The sequence below is a fragment of the Drosophila navojoa genome, chromosome 3 (assembly GCF_054131105.1).
Source record: "Drosophila navojoa isolate 15081-1374.11 chromosome 3, UAZ_NAV_1.0, whole genome shotgun sequence".
Lineage (NCBI taxonomy): Eukaryota > Metazoa > Arthropoda > Insecta > Diptera > Drosophilidae > Drosophila > Drosophila navojoa.
Window position 1 is genome coordinate 21,631,543 of NC_142891.1, and position 20,664 is coordinate 21,652,206.

The 20,664-nt window shown below is 36.4% G+C and overlaps 1 protein-coding gene across 6 annotated transcripts in view; it reads right to left on the bottom strand.

Moving 5' to 3' along the window:
* bru2 (bruno 2) overlaps positions 1-20,664 on the bottom strand; it is a 61,685-nt gene that overhangs the window by 18,700 nt on the left and 22,321 nt on the right. For 2 of the 6 annotated variants that reach the window (XM_089257394.1, XM_089257393.1), the window contains exon 2: positions 12,943-13,513. The exons of 2 other annotated variants lie outside the window; for them this stretch is intronic. In XM_089257394.1, the coding sequence (XP_089113520.1) occupies positions 12,943-13,345 (403 nt within the window). In that variant the 5' untranslated portion in view covers positions 13,346-13,513. Of the gene's footprint in view, positions 1-12,942; positions 13,514-18,607; positions 19,211-20,664 lie in introns of those variants that run through there. 2 more of the 6 variants (XM_089257395.1, XM_089257396.1) reach the window with 2 other exon arrangements.

A 20,664-nucleotide genomic window follows, 5' to 3' on the forward strand; every position in this document is an offset into this window, starting at 1 on the left:
ATTTATGTGCCGAGTCAAAGACGGAAACTGCACTTATGTGTGCTTCCCCATCTTTATCGCAGCACTCACACACTCACACACTCTCTCTCTCTCAGTCTGTGTGTATATGAATTTCACTTCACACTTGACACATCAAGTTTTGTGTCAGAGTTGGCCTAGCCGGAAAAAAAGAAAATTAAAAAATGTTTTGCACTCAAAGTTTGAGCACAATTTTGTGTTTTTATAACCATGATCTTTTATCTTATTGCAGTTGGCTGGAAAGTTAACTCGGGCAGGCTCTCCATTCAATTTTCATCGCAATTAAATTAACATTTCCATTTTCATATTCTTCCGGCTTTGCTTTAAGATGTTGTAAGCCAGTGCCGTACGGAATTTTCATTCTTGCAACAATTTGTTTGCCGTGCATAAACAAATTAAGCCCTTTTGCAAATGTTTACCGGCTAAGTATCAGATGCCAGGCACACTTTCAGACCAACAGACACACATGCAGACAATCAAACGCACTTAAGTATGCTATGAAAATTACAAAACATTTAGAGCAACGACTAAGGTAGGATATCCATGACTACACTGAATATTGCACACTCTTTTGGACAAGAGAAATTTGTGGACAAAATATGTGTTCTAAAATGAATAGAGAATATATTTATTAATAAAGTAACATATAAAATATAAACCAAATATACATTTTTATTTTGTTTCGTGAACATCAAATTTCTCTCATTGTATTAACTTGATCCCAAGATAAGCAATAAGGAAAACAAAAGTCCATATATTAACCAGAGCAGAGTCATTTAGAGTTGCTAGCAGAATGCTGAGCAGGAAAATAAATGCCTGAGGCGTTTAGGATTTGCATAAATATATTTATGCACTCAGATGCAAACGTGCAACATTTCGGGCACAACACACATACGCACAAATAGATATATCTATGAAGGCAGTTATATGGATTGCATGGAAATTATTTCAAATGTGCTGTTGCATTAAAATGCTTTGTTTTTTGGCAAGCAGCAGAGCAAAAAGCAGACCTAGCGCAGCGGAGAAATATTGAGATAAATATATATGTGTATATAAAGTCAAATCGTAACTAGAGGCCAATCGAGTGAGAGAGAGAGAGAGAGAGAGAGAGAGTGTGAGTGCGGGGCAGGGGCTTGACAAGCGTGCAACATTATTCAAAGCATAGCCTACAGGCATTACGGCAAAAGCTGTAAAGCAATACATGTGTAAAAACAGATGTGAACAAGCTAAGGCTAATAGCTAGCATAGTAATTGTGTATGTGTCTGTGTGTATGTGCTTCTGGGCTTAAAACTAATAAATGCCAAATAAATGCGGCATTAGTTCAGCTCAAATAGTTTCTCATATTTTGGCTGTTAGCACAGTTGGACTTGAAGAGAGTAAGATTTAATATCATGTAATAGATATTATAATTATTATATTAAAATTATTTAATATGCATAAAATGGCAATAGTTATACTAGGAATTGATTTAGATTGACCTATTTCATAAAATTTAAATTTAAATGTAAATGTAAAAAGCAATCGTATTACGCCAACGAGAGAATGACTTTTTATTTATTTTTTTTATGTTTATGAAGACCATAAGGAGTACTTCAGTACCCTCTTTGTGAGGGATAGAAGAAAACTTAATTATTAAAAGTTTGGTATTCGCTAAATTTTAATTACGGTCATATTTAATATTTATATATACATATATTTATTTTTTGGCAAGCTAGCTACATTTGTGGCTTACAGGGCGTATGACTTATTTCATGGATATTTTATTCTATTATTTTTTGTATGTTATACATTAACATTAATTAAAATGCGTCTGTTTTTTATATTTTCTTGAATTCATGGCCAGCTTTTTTAAATTGTTATTTAAAAAATTGTGATAACTCCAAACGCATTTCATTAATGTATAATTTTTTTGTCGCATTATTTTTTGTTCTCTTGTTCTTCTTACAACTGGGAAATTAGTTGAAATTCCGTTTTAATTTCCGTTTCCGCTTCAACATTTTCCGCTTGTCAATTATTGCAGAATTATGCAAATATGTTGTCGGCGCAGCACAGAAAAAAATAAATGGAAAAACGGACTTGAAAAATGTCGAAAATGTGCGCATTAAATGCGTCATCCGCAGTTGCGCCTCTCCTAAAGTTACAGGGAGGGGCGTGGCATGCCGCCTAATTGAATTAAAACATAAAAATTTTTGCACCGCAATAAGTTTTCGGTTGCGTCTAACGATCCCTCGGGGTAAGCTATAAACTTTACCCGCCAAGGGAGCCGAATTCGGCGGCACCTCCAGAGATAAGAAATGAGCACTGAATGCCATTATGGTATGTTGTGTGTGTGCGTGTGTGTGTGCGTGAGTATTCATATAACGCTTGTTGTGCTGTCTTTTTACTGCAATTTGATATGCTGCAGTAACTTTGAGCTTGTTTTGACTTTAAGCTCTATTAAAAACACATTGCACATAAATGTTATTTTACTGTTAAGCAGCTTAACAGCCTTCTATAACACTCGAACTCTTAGTTATGTAAGTGGGCTTATCAGCACTGGAGAGCTAAAAATATTTATTTATATTCGATTACAAAAATTGACCGTAATATGCTAAACATCTAGGTAATACACATACATATATGTATATGTATATGTATGTATGAGAAAACTAACTGTTTGATAGAGTTTTCATTTTCGATAATTAATCAACACTTCAGATGCATAAATATTGCTGAATACCATAATTTATTCGGCTTATTAGCATAATTTCTATATATATTGCTATTATTATTGTATTTCAATTCCCATTAACTTTTCACATTTGATCATAATTTTTAAGAATTTTCTATTTAATTTTTATTTCATTTCAATTGAATTTGAATGCAGCATTTCAATGTTAGCTGGCAGCAATTATGCCATTAAGTACGAGTGTAAAAACAAAATTACGTGGCTGCTGCTGCTTTTGGCTCGTTGTTCAACACTTTTGGCAACTCATTTGCAAAATATGCAATAAATATTTATGCAGCTGAGGCGGCGGTGGTAACAGCAGCAGCAGCAGCAGCGTCAACTACTTTACAACACAAACAGATACAAATATGTGAAAAGTTGCTCCTGTTCTATACACACACACGCACACACCCACACATACGAATAACCAACTGGCAGCACTTGAATGGAGGCGCCACATGTGCATTGCATTCTCATTTATTAAGTCTGCCGTTTTCGCTTAATCTGAACAACAACAACAACCATAACAACAGCCACAAATTGCAGGCTCTGCACATTTTTCGTGCATCTTGTGGCATGTGTTTATGTTATAATTGAAAACGGTAAACGCTAAACGGTAAATGTTTTGAATCTGCGGATCATGCAAATTGCATCCTTCACTCCAGGCACGCGAATGTATTATGCCACAAATTTTAATTGAAACTTAGCAGAGCATGTTTCTTGCCGCAGCCTGAGCTAAGACGACAAAGGAGTTTTGCATTGTTTAGCTGAAGCCTTAGATTTAATATACATTTGCATTTTAAGTAATTTTGAAGCCGACGTGTATCATGCAAAATGCATGTACATTATCAAATATTCAAATTAAGTTACACGTATTTAATAAATTAATTTATATTCTGGTAAACTTTCATGGTTGTGAAGCTATAAAATAAATGTATATTGTATATTATATATTAAAGATTAAATTAAATTAAAATTAAATATATATTTTTAACAAGATTTTTATAGTATTTATTTTGCTATAATTTTTAACCATTAATTATTATTTTATTAAAATAATTTTATTTCAACTATTTAAATTTTATTTTTAAAAGAATCAGGTCAGAACAGTTTAAATAAAATATTTTATTTACTTTTAAAAATGTATTCAATGCATAATTATTAAAATATTATGTAAAAAATTACAAAAGTTTAAATTTAGAAATTAGACTTTAAATCGCTCGCCCTTTACATATAGAAATAATAATTCCAAAGAATAATTGGAAAGTTTTTTTTTTTAATACTCATAAAAATCTTTAATTTAACTATCTTCTTTTATGTTGTTGATCATACCAACTGCATGTTATTATGATTGCATTTACGTAAATTTTGATATTTTTTATCTTGAAATCAAAGGCAACTTGCATATTTCATTTTACGTGGCCCCACACTTGAATTCTCAGGGCAACAAAGTAATCACCTGGCATTCCATGCTCTCTCTCTCTTACTCCCTCTTTCATTCGCTCTTGCTCTGTCCCGTTCTATCTGCTGCTTAGCTCAGTGCCTGTGTCCCTGTTGATTATTATGCAAAGCGCATGGCGAATAATTTTGAGGCAAATCAAAAAGCAGCGCAAAAGTTACAACTGCGAGAGAGAAGGGGAAAAAAATATGAAGAATATTTCAAAGAATTTACGACTGTCAGCGACAACGTAGAGAGAATTTGGTCGCATTTGAGTGAAACTCCCTCGATGCCAAGCTGGCTGACTTATTGACTGACTGAGCAACTGACTGACTGAGTGACAATCCAAGTGTTTTTGACGTGACGTTGCCGCCAAAGCCGCAAATATGCAGAACACCTCAAGATTAAATGTGCAGCACGCTGTGGAGTCGAATGAGAATGACATAAGATACTTTACGACGTCAAGCGCACAGCATGTGTGCATGTATGTGTCTCTCTGTGTGTGTGTGTGTGTGTATGTGTATCATGTGCATGTTGCTATTGCTGTTTTTTGTCAAGAGCAGCGCTCATTGTCTCACATCAGCATTAAGAGGCAGCACGTGCGTCACCAGAACCAGTTCCAGCTAAAAGACACGACCGCCAACAACGTCAGCGGCAATGCACGAGCCAAATAATCAGATGGGAGCACAACAAAGCTAAAAAGAGCAACTCAAAAGCTGAAATTAATAAGTACGCTGTAATTGAGTTTAACTAAATGTATCTATGAGATACCGTGGCGTTGCTTGAGGTTATTTTCGCCTGTCTTATTAGAATGTATCTACGTAATGCAATAGAATATCTTTAGCTCAGCTGGATTTCTGCATCTATAGAATGCAGTTTACATACTATTTATTAACTTGTTGTATTTGAATTGAAATAATGAATTTTACTAAATATTTCTATAGAATACATAAAAGTATCTGAAGTTTCATACTTCATTCTGAAGCAATAAATTACATTTAATTACACTCCAAACTTTATGGCTATAAAAATTCAATTATCTGCGTTTTGTCTAAGCTATGTATTGTTTTTTTTTTTTTTTTTTTATTTATCTAAGAATATATGAAGAGTAATACTTATTCAATGATCTACGTTTCATTTCATTTAAGTATATTTTTTTTATTTATATAATAAAATATTAAGATAAATTCTAAAGACTAAAACACTTCAGGAATTCACATATACACATTTACTACAATATTTATTATGTATTTAATTTGCATCAAAATTTCATTTGGAACATTTATGAGAACTGAATTTTTGGTATAAATTTATTCTCGAATTTCTCAACGTCAAAATTCCATTTGCAATATTAAGCCATTTAAAGAAAGACCTGCTCTGTCTGTCAAAATGCATTTGGCTAATGAATTACCTTGACTTGGGCTGCAGCCAAGTGAGCAGAATAATTTGTGCAGCATGCTCTAGGCTGTGGGATCTTTGGATCTCAACTGGCATTTGGGTTTTATTTAGTAATTATGGCCAGGCCGAGTAATGGGCATGCCTCGAATGCCAAGCCATGCAAATATTTAAGCACACAACTCGAATAGTTTTTCCAAATGTTGAATGCTTCAATTTAGTGCGTAGTGCTCGCCACTTGAGATACACTTTCAACAAATGCAAAGTGCTTGAGAATGTATAAAAAACATTTATAATGCGAAATTATAATAAAAGACTTGCTGAGCAGGCAGTCAATAGGCTGCCGCGTGGTCTGTCTGGCAACAGTCGCATATGCATTGCATCCACTCATCTCTGGAGTTCAGGGCAATGTGCCAGCCGAGCACTTGAGAAAATCAAAGGGGGAACGATGAATGGTGGGTTGGGGATGGGGAGGGGCCCTTGGTGGCACATTAGAATAGGAATTGCTGGCGGGCAGCGGTAATTGAATGAGCCAGCAGCACAAAGCACACTGCAAAGCGTTTCGGTCAGCTGTCTAAAAATCAATGGGCCAATGGACAGACTAACAGATGCCCTGTAAATCATTTAAGTGGCTTTGATCAATCAAACATATAGTATAAATACTCTACTTCCAATTTGATTTAAGGGTTTATTTTATTTTAGACCCAACTTAATCAACTGCTTGTACGACCATCTATAATCACTAGCTACAGGGTATCTCTATATATTTATACTCCATATACATATATAACACACAAATGAACCCTTCAAGCAAATACTGAAATGAACCTCCGTCTCCCGCTTCCTCTTCCTCTCCCTCTCCTCCTCCTTCTGTTCGCTCGCCAGCAAAACAGTTGCAGCCCCATTGATTCCCCAAACGCGTTGACGTTCTCCGACTGCTGGCAGTTTGCCGATTGCCCAAACGAAGAGCGAGAGATAGGGAGAGAGATGGGCGAGCGCTGCGGAAATTGTGGCGCTCGCGGCCCGGAAGTGTTGCCAACGTAATCGAAACGTGCTGGCTTTGGCAACGCTAACGACGGGGACTGCTGCTGCGTCCTTCGACCAGCTACCAACTGCTGCTGGCTGTCGACGACGCCGTCCGGTCAAAGAGTGAAGCACAGTTGCCACGCCCCGCCACGACTGCCTTTTTTGGCATGTCACACACATATAGCCGGGGGCTGCCAACTGATTTAAATGATTTTGCACATTTGTCGCAGCGGCTGGCAACGCGCATGTCATTAGCTTTTATTAATGCTAATTGTGCATGAACAGGTCGTGTTATGAATGGCAGCTCATTTTAATTATCCAAAGGTTGATTTCGCTCATTAATTTAAGAAGTGTTGAATATCTTGCTGCTCTGACTATGCACACCTTTAACAAGAACTACATTCAATTAGCAAGCATTTAGTTCTCATTGTAAGTCACACACACGCACACACATATACATGCATATACATAGAGCAGAGTCATATAAATTCTTCCAATCGCACTCAATTCAAAACTTGTCTATGCTAAATGAGAGCCCTTCAAGCATTGCTCTCGGTACAAAGCGAAACGTAGGACAGACTTTGACTATTGGCCATTGCATATGCAAAATTCAAAATGCTTTCAAGCTGAACGAGCGGCAAGCCTCCCCGCCCCTTGCCCTTTCTTTATATACACATATCATTGCGGAACAATGTGCAGGAGACAGCTACATACACCAAAGCGCACACAATTATAGATGCGACTGCCAGGGCTGAGCGCGTGACGAAACAAATGAGAGAGCACGACAAGAACTTTAAGTTTTTATGGCCATATGAGTGGATTAAAATAAACTGGCATATACGAACAAATTTCTTTTACTAGTGTTTTAGATGAAGTGCATATCCTAAGTTTAGACTCGTCATAATTTGTTAGTCTAAATGTATTAACCGCAAAGGCATAAATTGCTTAACAGAAAAGAAAGAAAGAATGTATTACAATTATAGTAGCATAATATTATTTTATTGTGTAGAGATTAGAGCAAAGAATAGTATAGAGAGTATAGTTTAGTCTAGAGAGTAGTACGGCAGAAAAAGGCGGCAGTAGTTCTCCAAGATAGTCTTTTCAAAGTCGGGTTATGGCATGTCGGCTGATGCTACGAATTATCGTTTCACATTCGTATAAGCATAGTGTTTTATTTTCCTTCAAGTGAATGTCAATCAGTTTGGCTCTGTATTCATGAAGTCCTCGTTCCATTCAGTGTTTCTTGCCCTGCATATAACCTTCTCTTCTCATCGTGGTTCAGTTTTCGCTTCACTTTCATCTCTTTGTCTCATCTCTAGTCTACATCAATATTCGCATGCGATTGCTCAGATAAATAGGCAATAAATGTGCATGAGCTGCTCTTGTTTGTAGCCTGTCAAAGTTCAGCAAAGTACTCGCCTGCCTTTACGAGTCTCACTCAGTGTACAATAGGCAATGTAAATATATGCACGCCAGAGCCACAGTCACAGAGAGATAGCTAAGTATATATATCTAGTATATACATTTATATCTCTGCTCGACTGTGTATTTGTATTTATATCGATGTCGGCAATTGATTACGTATTCAGCATGTTGTATTGTCGCGACAGAATTTAATTTCGTTCTTATGGGACGCACAGTCGATCGAGCGACCACTGCGCCGCCTATTGCCCAGGTCCAGCCCCTTGGACCTGCCCCTCAGGCCTAGCCCCTCAATTAGCTTTATCCACTCTGGCTCTGTTCTGTATTGAACTGTAACGCATTCAAAGTTGTTGTTGTTGTTGTAGTTGTTGCTGTCGTCTGTCTATCGCACTATTGTCTATGCAAAATGTACGACAACAACAACAGCAACAACAACAATAGTATATTTGTTGCCTCCATTGAAGAGTCCCACAGAATTCACGTATTTGTGTTCTCTGGTCACTTGTCTGCCATTTGACGTTTCGGTTTTACAAGTGTATAGGTGACTGGGTGGGTGTGTAAAGAGTGGGCGTATTGCGAAATTTTCAATAGTTCAGGAAATTAGTTGCAAACAAATTGTTTAACTTATTTTGAGCTGTGCAATTACAATAAAAACAATGGAATTTTTTCTAAATAACACTGAAAGAATTTATTTTGCGATTTTTTTTATCTTTTGCTGTGAGCAAATTAAAAAGTGTTGTTTTAATAGGTTAAGCTAACTCCAAAAATTGTTGTAGAAAGTCAAACAGATGAAGTGACATGTAGTGAATTAAAGTTTAGATCCATTGAAAATTGTTCAGCTTTCAAATCTGCTAGCAATTGTTAAAGCTCAAACAATTAAATTGCAAGGTACATTAAAATTTTTAAATTGAGCTTAAATCAGCATAGAAATAATCTACAAAAAAACGTTAAGTATTATTAGAGAGAGCATTGAACGTCATCGATCGATCTCTAGCGATCTCTCTCTCTTCCTTTCTGTGTTCTACTAGATCTCTCTCGTTCTCTCTCGATTTAGCTTGATCCCTCTTATTTCTGAGATTGCAATCTCAGCTGATTTCTATCATAAGCTCTGCATGTTTTGACTGATATTTTGAGTCAAGTTCATTTCGAGTTTACACAATGCTCACACGCGTATAATTTATGCAATTAGCAAGCAGTTGCTAACACTAGAAACTATCAGCGTCATCAACATCACTAGCAGCCCCAACTTTAAATCAGGGATCTGTTTTATTTTATTTTATTTTATTTTCAATAGAAATAGATTTCTGAAAAAATATATATATGTATATATATTTAGCTTTTGGCAAAATGCAGCAAGCACAGCTTTCTTGACACTTGCTCAAAATTTGTGACAGCTGAGCTTAAGCTGAGGCGGGAGTTTACTTCGACGAGGGTTGCCTCTGCCGTTGACATGCAAAAAGCAGCTACGTGACATGGCAATGTGCAACGTGTTTGTTGTTGGGTTGTTGGGCTGTTCGGCTGTGGTTGGTTGTTGTTGTTCGCTTGGTTGTTGCCCCAGCGAAACGTGTTACATTTATGTTAACACATTTGCGCACGTTGCGTGCGAACGAAATGCAGATAATGACCAAAGAGCATTCATTCTCCCACTCGCTCACACCTCGCACACATGCCACAAAATTCTAAAACAGACAACCTTATGCAACCAGCAGCATACACGCGAGGAGCGAGAATATTTGCACGGGCTGTTACGTTTCACTTTTGACTGACAGCCATTTTGACTTTGACTATTTGTGACCCAATCCCCCACCTCGACTCGTCCCTCTCACCGCACAGTTTGTCATTTGATCTGCTCATAAAATTATTAGTTTTGCTGCTGCTACTGCTGCTGCTGCTGGGCTACGTGTCTGCTGCATTGAATTGCTTTAAAAATATATCATCGCATGCACTTGTTGTGCTCCTCAAGGTATTCGTTCATTCATTCATGCAGTCCTTCAGTTCTGTTCTGTTCACTTACATTCGCATAGTTCTTTATTTATTTATAATCATTTCTCATTTGGTATTCAGCCTTTTTGACGCTGGCCCTGCTTATTTATTATCATTATTTGCTGCCTGTCAGCATTGCTGCTACTTTAGGCAACGGCAGCAGCAGCAGCAGCAGCAGCAGCAACCACAACAAACAATTCATTTCGCATATATCGCATAAATATGCAAGTCATGCGCTTAGTTAGATGACGACGAAGACGACGACAGCGTCCACATCGATAGAAACGTCAAAGCTTGCCAGCATTTTGCTTGCCTTGCGTTTCCCATTCCCTATGACTGGCACGCCTCCTGCCACGCCTCCAGTTACAAACTGCAATCCAACAAATATCCCAATGCCCAACAGATATTCCCAAATGAGCGACTGTGTATGTGTGTGAGTGAGAGAGAGAGAGTTAGTGTGTGCGTGTCTGAGGTTAGAGGTTTTGCATGTGCTTTGCGGCCAGAGCTCCAAGAAACATATTGAGAAAACTTAGCGCAGAGAGAGATAAATAGAGAGAGAGAGAGAGCAAGAGAGTTAGCTTTGTATTAGTCATATTTGGAGCAATCTGTATGCAAGTCGCAACAGCGGAAATGGATTAGATCGTTAACTTATTGATTTGCATGCACAGCAGTCATTTTTGCTGTAGTTAGAATATGGTTCGGGTACAAAACAATTTCCAGTGCTTGAGCTCTGAACGCAATTGCAACTCGTTTGCATACAAAGCGAACACACTTTTGGCGTGCATTACGATTACTTAACCAGCGATTAAATTGACTTTTATTTTTATTGCTTGATAAATCGGTAATTAATAAAAAATATACGCAGCTCAATGGCAGTAAAATGTAATGAAAATATTTAATATAATTTTGATTTTATTTAATATAAAACATACTTATTAATCAATACAAATTTATTGTCAAATATAAAAAATTTATTGTCAATATAAATGTTTCAAATCCTAAGGGAGATTTATTGAAACTAAAATTATTTGACATCTATATATAAAATAAGTAAAAATATTTAATGAAGTCAACTTCCAACTGGACTATTAGAAGTTCTATAAAGTGGCTCTGAAAGCTGAATCTGAATTTGAGAATCTTTTTTTTATGAGCCTTAAGACAAACCAGTTTATAAAAGAATCGCTGAAATAAACTTAGTTGCGAATTGTTTGACGCTTTTTTTAGAAGCTTTAAATTAATCTGGATATGTACATACATATACAAATATATACCATATAAATATATTATGTAAATTACTCTTATTTACAACTGCATTTTAGTATACTTAAATTAAGTTTTTTTTATCAATTCAATTTTGATTTAAAATATATTATGTTGTCAAGCATAAATAAAGTACACACAAATATTAATTTACTAAAATAATTTATCAAAATAAATAAATTGGTTAACTAAATAGAGAAATACCTAAAAAAATGTGTCATAAATCCATGTATGTGTAATTATATAAATAGTTTAAATTTGTTGATAAATGTTGACTTTTTATTTTTATTTTAACGTGTACCAAAGAACCTTTCGATTTCTAATTCAAATGCCTTTGGCATCTTTTTTTATCTTTTTTTTTTTTTTTTTGGTTGCATAGCTGCTGGCAATAAGCCGCAAATTGTTTATTGTGTCAGCTCGCAAGCAACAGTTGACAGCAAAACAAAAACAAAAACAAAAAAAAGAAAAGAGACAAGGAAAACCAACTGAACAACATCAACAACAAAGGGAAAAACAAAATGTTTTCCACTTTGGCCCGAAGTGCAAATCCCCTGACAAAGCTAAAATTTAATTAGCAGCCAGCAAGCGGCGTTTGCAAATGAAATTACACACAAAAAGGAGGCGCCGCTGCGTTGCATGCAACCGATGCCCAAAACAAACGCCCCCAACACATACCCACACGCTCGCATGCCGTTACATACATGCATGTATGTAGGCAGCATTAAAATCCAGCCCCAGCTTCACACAGTGGCTTAACATTTTGCCACTTGGCAGCGCGACGCCCGGACTAAGCGAAATGCGAGAGAGAGAAAAAAGCGAATGGAAATAAAATACAATGACAACACATTCACATGCACACTCGCACACACACACATACGTACATACATGGGTGTAACACGACACGAGCGCCTTGTAACCCCAACAACAACATGTTTTGTACACTGTGAGAAATAGAGAAATGTTCTGCATTCGAATTGGATGAAAATAAGACATAATAAAAAGTTCGACAATTAAATGTGTAAACATGTTAATCCTGTAATAATAAATACGAAAAGATGAATAAAAAATAATAGCACATAGCATAAGTGGTTCTTGACAGTAAATAAAAATCAATTGTCCCTTGGACTGAAGTAAAATATTTATTTTAAGGCCTAAGTGAAATAACTTTCATTTTCATTTGAAGAACTTGCTTCAGACGTGTCCAATAAAGGCACTTATGATTTATTTCTATATTTTCAAAAGTATTATCTGCATTCAAATTAAAGATGAAAAGGAATTTGGAATCGAATTGAGTTGATTTTAAATGAGTGAGTTCATTTGGCATTTGAGAATTGTATTTAAAATATGAATCTGTTGTTAACTTAAGGAAATTATATTTATTTGATTCCATTAATATTCTGGCAAACATATTTAATCATTTTTAAAATATTTTTTTCGAATACGAAATCGATTCGCTCAGTGTAATCCTCGCGAGCTTTACAATAAACACGAAAATATAATTTGCAACATTTCGAGGCAGGCAGCAGGCGACGCGTTTCCGCAGCCACGTTGCAAGGTAGCAGGGGGGGAGCAGGGGACTGAAACGGGGCTGGTGGACAGGAATGCTGTTGTAACCGAAGTTAGTATAAGCCCGAGATGGGGCTTTTGGCTATGGCTATGGCTATGGCTATGGCTGCAAGTAACACTAATTACCTGGAACTAAATATGGCGCCGGATTTGGTGGCGGCAGCCAATACGTTGCCGTTATCGCCGGATACGACTGATGGCCATTTGTGGCCATGTTTGTGGGCTGCTGCGGGGGTGGCGAGTGCGGCGACATGCCGGAGCCACACAATTTGTTGTTGCTGTTGCTGCTGTTGCTGTTGCTATTGGGCTGGGCTGTTGCACATGTTGTTAGCGCTGTTTTGGCCGACAGAGGGCGCAGCTGCAGCTCACTAACATTGCCATTTCCGTTTCCGTTGATATTGGACGCTGAGAGGTTGCTGCTGCTGTTGTTGTTGTTGTTGTTACTCTTGGTATTGTTGTTGTTGTTGTTGTTGGTGTTATTGTTTAAGCCATTGCTGCATTCCATGATATTTGTATTTGGATTTTTCATATTTATGGGCCGCTAGATGGCGCCGCACTCAAATACACTTACACACACACACCCACGGCGAGGGCAACTTGTTTTTATGAGCCTCTTGGGCTATATTAAAATGCACTGCTCTATTATATTGAAATTTATTTATATATTTGCATGTAATTTAAATGAACATGTTTTTCTCTACAATTAAAAAGTTCAACAAAAAATACCACAATTATTCACTGGTGTATAATTTGAGTTTCATTTGAAACAAACCAAACAAAAAACGGTCTATTCCATTTAGGTTTGGTTTTGTTTTTTTTGTTTTTTTTTTTTCAAATTTTTTTAATACGCAGCGCGTGCTGCAGCCTTATTATAATCATCATTATTATTATGGCCGCTTGCTGTCTTTGTCACACACTCAAGCAACCATATATATACATATATTGTTTTTTATTTTATGGTTTGCCATTTTTGTATAACCAATTAATTTGCCATATTGCACCGTTTGCTTTTGTAATATTGTATTTTATTTTTTTTTCTGCTCTTTCTTGACGATTGTTGTTATTTTTATTTATTTTGTTATTTGTTATTTACTTTCAATTTGCTGCATATCATCGCATCATATCGAGCGTTAATGTGCCAGCCATGTCATATGCCTGCATATAAACACACGCACACACACACACAGACACAATATTTGCTAGTGTTATTAAGCTTATTATGGCGATCACATAGCGTAGTTATTTGATTTTGCACTTAATGCCAGTTAGGATTCAGGTAATGAAATGATTTTCAGTCGCCCTTTCGCCGCAACAATTTTTATGTGCACTTTTTTCGTGCTGTTGCAATTCTCAAAATAGCAAAGCAGCTCATAAAATTTCAAATACGAAATTGAATATAAAAACCTATTTAACGAAACGCAGCGGCTGGGCAAATTGAACTTAACGGACCAAAGCGAATTTCACAAATGTCACAATTTAACCAGAGGCCACGCCTATTACCGAACTCACTCTATCTCTCTCTCGCGCTCTCTCTCTTTATACTATTGCTTTGTGACACCTGTCTGAAACTCTAATCAGCTTCAAATATAGCTGCTAAAAAATAAACGTCTGTGTTTATATAACACAGGCCTCGTTTATATGTACCCACGCTGATGGGGGCGCCGTTGGCCAAGGGGCGTGTCTACGGAACCTGAAACCTAAACTAAACAACTGTCGACATAACACAAAAAATGACTTGTGAAATTTTAAGCTTATTTATTTACAACAACAACAATGGACAACTATAACAAGTGAAGCCTCAGTTGATTTATTACCATGTGAAATTCTGCTTTAAGAAAAGAAAGCTGAATCGAACATAATATGCGATTTTAACAGTTCATAAAATTCAGCTTAGCAATAATATTTATTCTTCAGAATATAAAAGCTACGCTCAAAAATATTTATTGTTTAGGGGATTTTTTTACTCCATTTATTTGTTTAGCTTATTTGATGTCGATGTTGAGTGGAAGAATTTGTAAAGAATAATATATTTTTGAGAAATCAAATATGTGAGAATTTTTCAAATTAATAATGTAAATTCCACAAATAAAAAAGGGTATAAAAATCGTCAGTGGAAATTAGATTTTGAAAAAAAATAATTAACTTGGAAAATACATTGTAAGACCAAAAATTGAAATTATAAGAAATATGGGAATTTCATATGCAGATCTCAGCATTACCAAATCTTGAACTTCAACTCTTTCCTCAGCCTTCTCTTACTCCATGGGCAACATCTGACATACTCGATGGTCACATAAGGTTAATCAACCCAAAAGACTTTCATCAGAGTTCCCTAAAACCTCAAACATATCGAACTGTTCCGTTGACAATCGACTGTTATTGTTTGTCTTAAAAATAGCTAGATGCGTTCATTTCGATTTGCTTGTGGAAAATGAAACAAAGTATATTTTCATGTCAACTATATTTTCTATTGATTTTCGCTTCTCTTCTCGAGACTTTCCACAACTTGTCGAGCTTGTCTATTTTGAATTTCTGGCGGCCCAGCTAAATTGACGTTTGCCTGCCTGTCTATTGACAGACTGCTCTTGCTCTTTCTCTACATACATATATTGTTGTTGCTATTGTTGTTGTTGCTGCTGATGGACTATGTTGTTTGTACTTGGTCAACATGTAGACATAAATATGCGTAAATATACGAAACTTATATGCTTACATATATGCATGGATATGTATGTGTACAGGTACTATATAGCATGGAGCACTGAGAAGAAAGCACAAATATTGATGGAAATATTTGACAACTTTTGTGGCCTGAACCTTGTTAGATGCTAAGTTCATTGCGACACAACGTTGCAACATGCAAATGCAATTGAATTGCTGCTGCTGCTGCTGCTGCTACTGCAATCATGCACATTTATAATGGCATATAATGTGTGGCACATTGCAACACTGCTGCCAATCGACTGGTCTGTAATCATGTTTTTATTGTTTTGTTTTTCTTTTCATTATTTGTTACGCTTCGCTGCCGACTACCAATTTGTCAACTCGGTCAACACATGCGGCTCTAATTCCTAGTAACTTATTTTTTTTCTGCTGGCAATTGCTTGATTGCAACTAGAACTGATTAGCCCAATTAGTTAAGAACTTTGACCTTAACTAGCCCCATGTGGATATCATATGTGCTTAGCGCTCTTTGTACTCCATCTTGACTTTTGCTATCTGCTTAGCTAGATATTTTTCGCTTCATGCAGCGCATTTGAATGAGCACCACAATTATCGCATAAACTTCATAAACTTCACATTTACACTCTGAACCTTTTGGCTCATGTGCGGGTATCTGAAAGTTTTTAGAGCGTAAAGCAACGCATTTTCATTTTAAACTGACGTCTCTGAAGCATGTTAAAAATAATAATAATAATAATAAAGAAATAGATTACGATGGCAATCTAATTTAATGTATAGAGCCACAGTTGTCGCGTAAAGAGAGAGAGAGAGAGTGTGTGTGACAGAGAGGGTCAAAGAGAGAGAGAGAGAGAGAGAGAGAGAGAGAGTCTTGAAAATAAGATATGTGATATATGCATAAGTATATGAATGATAAATATTTAAATTATGGCGTATATATATATATGACCTATTCATATATCTATTATATTATTCAAGCAGATTAGTTAGGCAAATATTCTTCAAGTATAACTATTATTGTACAATAAAATTGTAATAATCAATCATAACTAAGCGATATATTACATATATATAAGAATAGTATAAAAGTATTCTATATATAGAAGTCAGTTTACTAGACAACAAGACCAAATATGAAGCTGATAACCTTGCAGATAGAAGTACTTGAAGAGATTCTAGTAAATGATATTTGGCTAATGAAATTGTTATTTATAAATATACATTAAAGGCGTGCATATCTTTTTAATCCCAATTTACTATATATATATATTTTATATCTTCTCTATCTATAGTTTGGCCAACTCTTCTTTCCTATATAAATATGTATTTTTTTTAAATACTATTAAAAGAGAAAAAGAAATATTTCTTGCTTGCTTTTTGCAGTGTTTTCAGCCAAATATTTGATGCCCTTAATTCTGCTTAAAGTGCACTGTCATAGCTGTTCATGTATGTTGGGATATACATAGATATGCTAGGAACATACATATATGCATATATATGTATATATATAGCATGTTTATAAGTATTTGTTTTTGGGTTGACGAGCTGTTGACATTTTGTATTTAATATGCCGCACACCTTTGTTGTAGTTGTTCTTGTTGCTGCCGTTTGAGAATTGACAACTGACAATTTCCGTTTGTTGCCGGGCAATACGCACTTGTTCCCCTCCCGGGCCACGACGTCAACTAACCCAACTGATTATTTTCAATTGGAATTTACTTTGCTTACGGCCAAGTGATTCATTTTCATGCTGACGCCAAGAAATCCATTACGTGATGTATTTATTTTTCTCCTCTCTCTCTCTTTCTTTCTCTTTCGCTTGCTCTTTGAGTTTGTGAACTATATATGCTTAAGAAAACATATATATATGTAGAAGACTGAGCGCTATTGCGTGGTTTATATCTATATGTTTTCAATTTAATGACACTTGTGCTAGTTGTTTGCCTGCGGCATCTTTTAATATTTGCACAAATGCGGCATTCGAGGCAGAGTCAACAAATTTTCTCCTATTGTACTCAAGTACATAGATATGAATATGTATGTACATATATATGGATATATGCAAAGGGTGCAGCTGACCTTGAGCTAGACTTTACGCACGTACGCTCAGGTACCAGATCGAACTCTCAGATCGTGAAGATGCCAGCACATCTGAAACCATTTATGATGACAGTGGTTTATCTATGTGTGAGGGTGTGGGTGTGTGTGTGTGAGTGTTTGGGGCACACCTCGAACAAACTGAAGCATTCAAGCGTTACGCCAACTGTATCGGAAATCGGTTTAACTTTTATACAATAATGTGGCATATATATATGTTTATATCTACACGGAGACAGCGAGAACTAGTGTTTGTATAGTTGGCTGGCTATTGTTCAGTGTAACGAATCAGCTGTTGTTGTGTCTGTATAGCAAATTTATGTAAATACATTCGACACGTTTCCCAATGCACATTCAGTTCAAGTAAATAGGGTTTATCAGCGGCTACAGTAATGGCTGCCTATGTGCTTGAATTCACCAAAAGTCCACTTTATATGCGCGAGGAGTTCAGCTTCAGTGTTAACTGCCTAAAACGGGTGGAAAAGTGGGAGTAACTACAAATAAGCGGCTGATACAGTGGTAACTGCTTACGTAAGCTGCAGTCAAAGTCGATTTAATAGAATTTTAAAAGCCAGCGAACGAATGATTTATGACAAGGGCGGGCATAGTACAGTGTTCACTGTGTGCAATAAGCTAAAAGTAAATAATTTTTGAAGTACAATAATGGACAGTAATTACTGCGTATGAGACACTAGACTTAGAGGCATATCTCGATGTTACAGCTTCACTGTAGTTCACGGTAACTATTCATATATAAAACTAATGAGCACGTGCTAATCGGGCTTCACTGTATATCTTGATGTTCCCACTTCCATTTAGAGCAACATTTATATTACAGCAAAGGGATGGCTAGACTAGAAGTCTATAGACAAGCTTCACTGTTCTTTAGAACTGCAGTTCCACACATTTATTTAGAGCAACAACAACGACAACTGGCTGCATGGCTGATATTGCAATTCAATTGGTTAACAAATTGTATCTTTCAGATACGTAGATACGTAGAGATAGATACATTTTGACACTCTCCGTTGAGGCAGACGCGCGTGCGCAACTTGAGGCGAACTGCAGCCGCAGCTTGAGCTATCTGCAAATGTATCTATGAGATACAGATATGCTGTGCAGCATTCTATGCCGAACACCGAACACCGAAGACCGACGGCCGAAGAAACGTAAACGAAAACGAAAAGCGCAAAGCGAAAAACAAAGAAAAACGCGACTGATTGCTGGGCGATTGAGTGACAAACTGCTTGCGTCGCTTATTTTGTCGCTGCTGTTTTGCGCTGTCGTGCGGTTTATTTTACTTTACTTGATTTTTTTCCACATTTTTATTTATTTATTTATTTTGTAGGTTTTTTTTTGTTTCTTTAGCTTTTTTGTTTTGTCTCAGTCGTAGTTGTAGCACATGCGAGTATGTGTGTGTGTGTGTGTGTGTACTTTAGCCATTGTGTACTCAGTTCACGATGTGCCCAACCGCATGGCGAGGCAGTCGAATACGAATACGAATACGAAATTATCATTATTATCGTTGCCTTTTAGTTTTTGGCATTTTTCGTTTCAGTTAAATGGCATTTGCGACTAAATGAAAAACCCAAACACACACACACAACCCAGAAATCACACCAAACAAACAGATAAACACACACACACACACTCTAAATGCCAATCCAATTTAATTTTGCAATACTCTAGAGATAAAATACTCAACTATTAATAAAAACTAAATGAAATCGATCTAAAATTATATTTCAATTGAATAAATGTTTAGTTGATCAAAATTATAAATATATACATATCCATATATCTGCATATTAATAACTATTTCTTGCACAAAGATTTAACTTTGCGAAATTTTCCATGAATTTTCTAAAACAATTTTCGTTTATTTGTTTTGTTCCATGTGGATAAATAGTTTTATTTCCATGTAGTTTAAGCGACGTGACATAGCTTTCAATTTCAGTTTAATGCCCGCCTTGTCGTCAAGTGTATCTAAGCCATAAATTGGGGGACTCATCAAGTGACGCGTGCTAAGCAGCGCTGATCATAGCCGCCACCTGATCACGAGTATCTCATAGATACACACAAACACACAGGCAAGCATACACAGAGTGTAGCTTCGAGTAATTTTTGTTATACTACGGCTGATGGTGGAAATTGTTAAAAGAGTGGGTATTTCGGTTTTCTGGAAATTCGAATGATTCTATTATGTAGAGATATATATTCTGCCATCTACATTCTAGATGCTTTAGAGACTAGAGAATTTTAATAGTAGTTTCATTACTCAAACCATCTCTGGTCTTTCACTTCTTAACAATTGTGCTCTTATAGATTGTCTGTAATCTCATTTCCACACTTAACTTCAGTACCCTTTACAGGGTATCTGCTACTCTATCAGCGCCGTCTACAGAACATTGGCGTGCTTTTGTTTCGGAGTTTTGCGTTTGCCAATGCATTTGCATTGACTCTACTAAACTGATAAAAATCAGCCATATATATTATATAATATACGCTTTATGTATATATTCATATATATCTAAGTTGGCTTATATACTTGTGCCGGGACTACCTGACTTTGGATGTTGGCATTGCGAACGCCGGTCTCTGGTCTCGCACATTATGTTTGTTTATTTATTATTGTTTCGCGTTTCAGAGCCGGCGACAGTTGTTTAATTTATCAGTTAACAGCTTTGTGGCTTTGCAGTCATACGCTAAAAGCTTCAGTTGCTTCCACTCTCGATCGTATTTCAGCGGATTTATTTATTTTTTTTTTTGCTGTTTTCTGTATGTGAGCTTAAAAAAAAAACTGAGCCCAATTGTGAGTACCTTAAAAGTAGTCTTTGCCCTTATCGCTGGAATTAGAAACGACAGAAAAAGACCCGAAAGGAAATACTAGAAGCGTCTAAGACCGTAGTGAGAGACCAGCTGTGGTTGTGGCTGTGTCTGGGGCTGTGGCTGTGGCGGTGGCTGCGGCTGTGGTTGAGGTTCAGGTTTTGGGTACGCTCGCAGCGCTTATCTCGACAAGAAATTTAATTAAAATAAAACCATATGCCGCAATTGAAACGCCCCCTAATT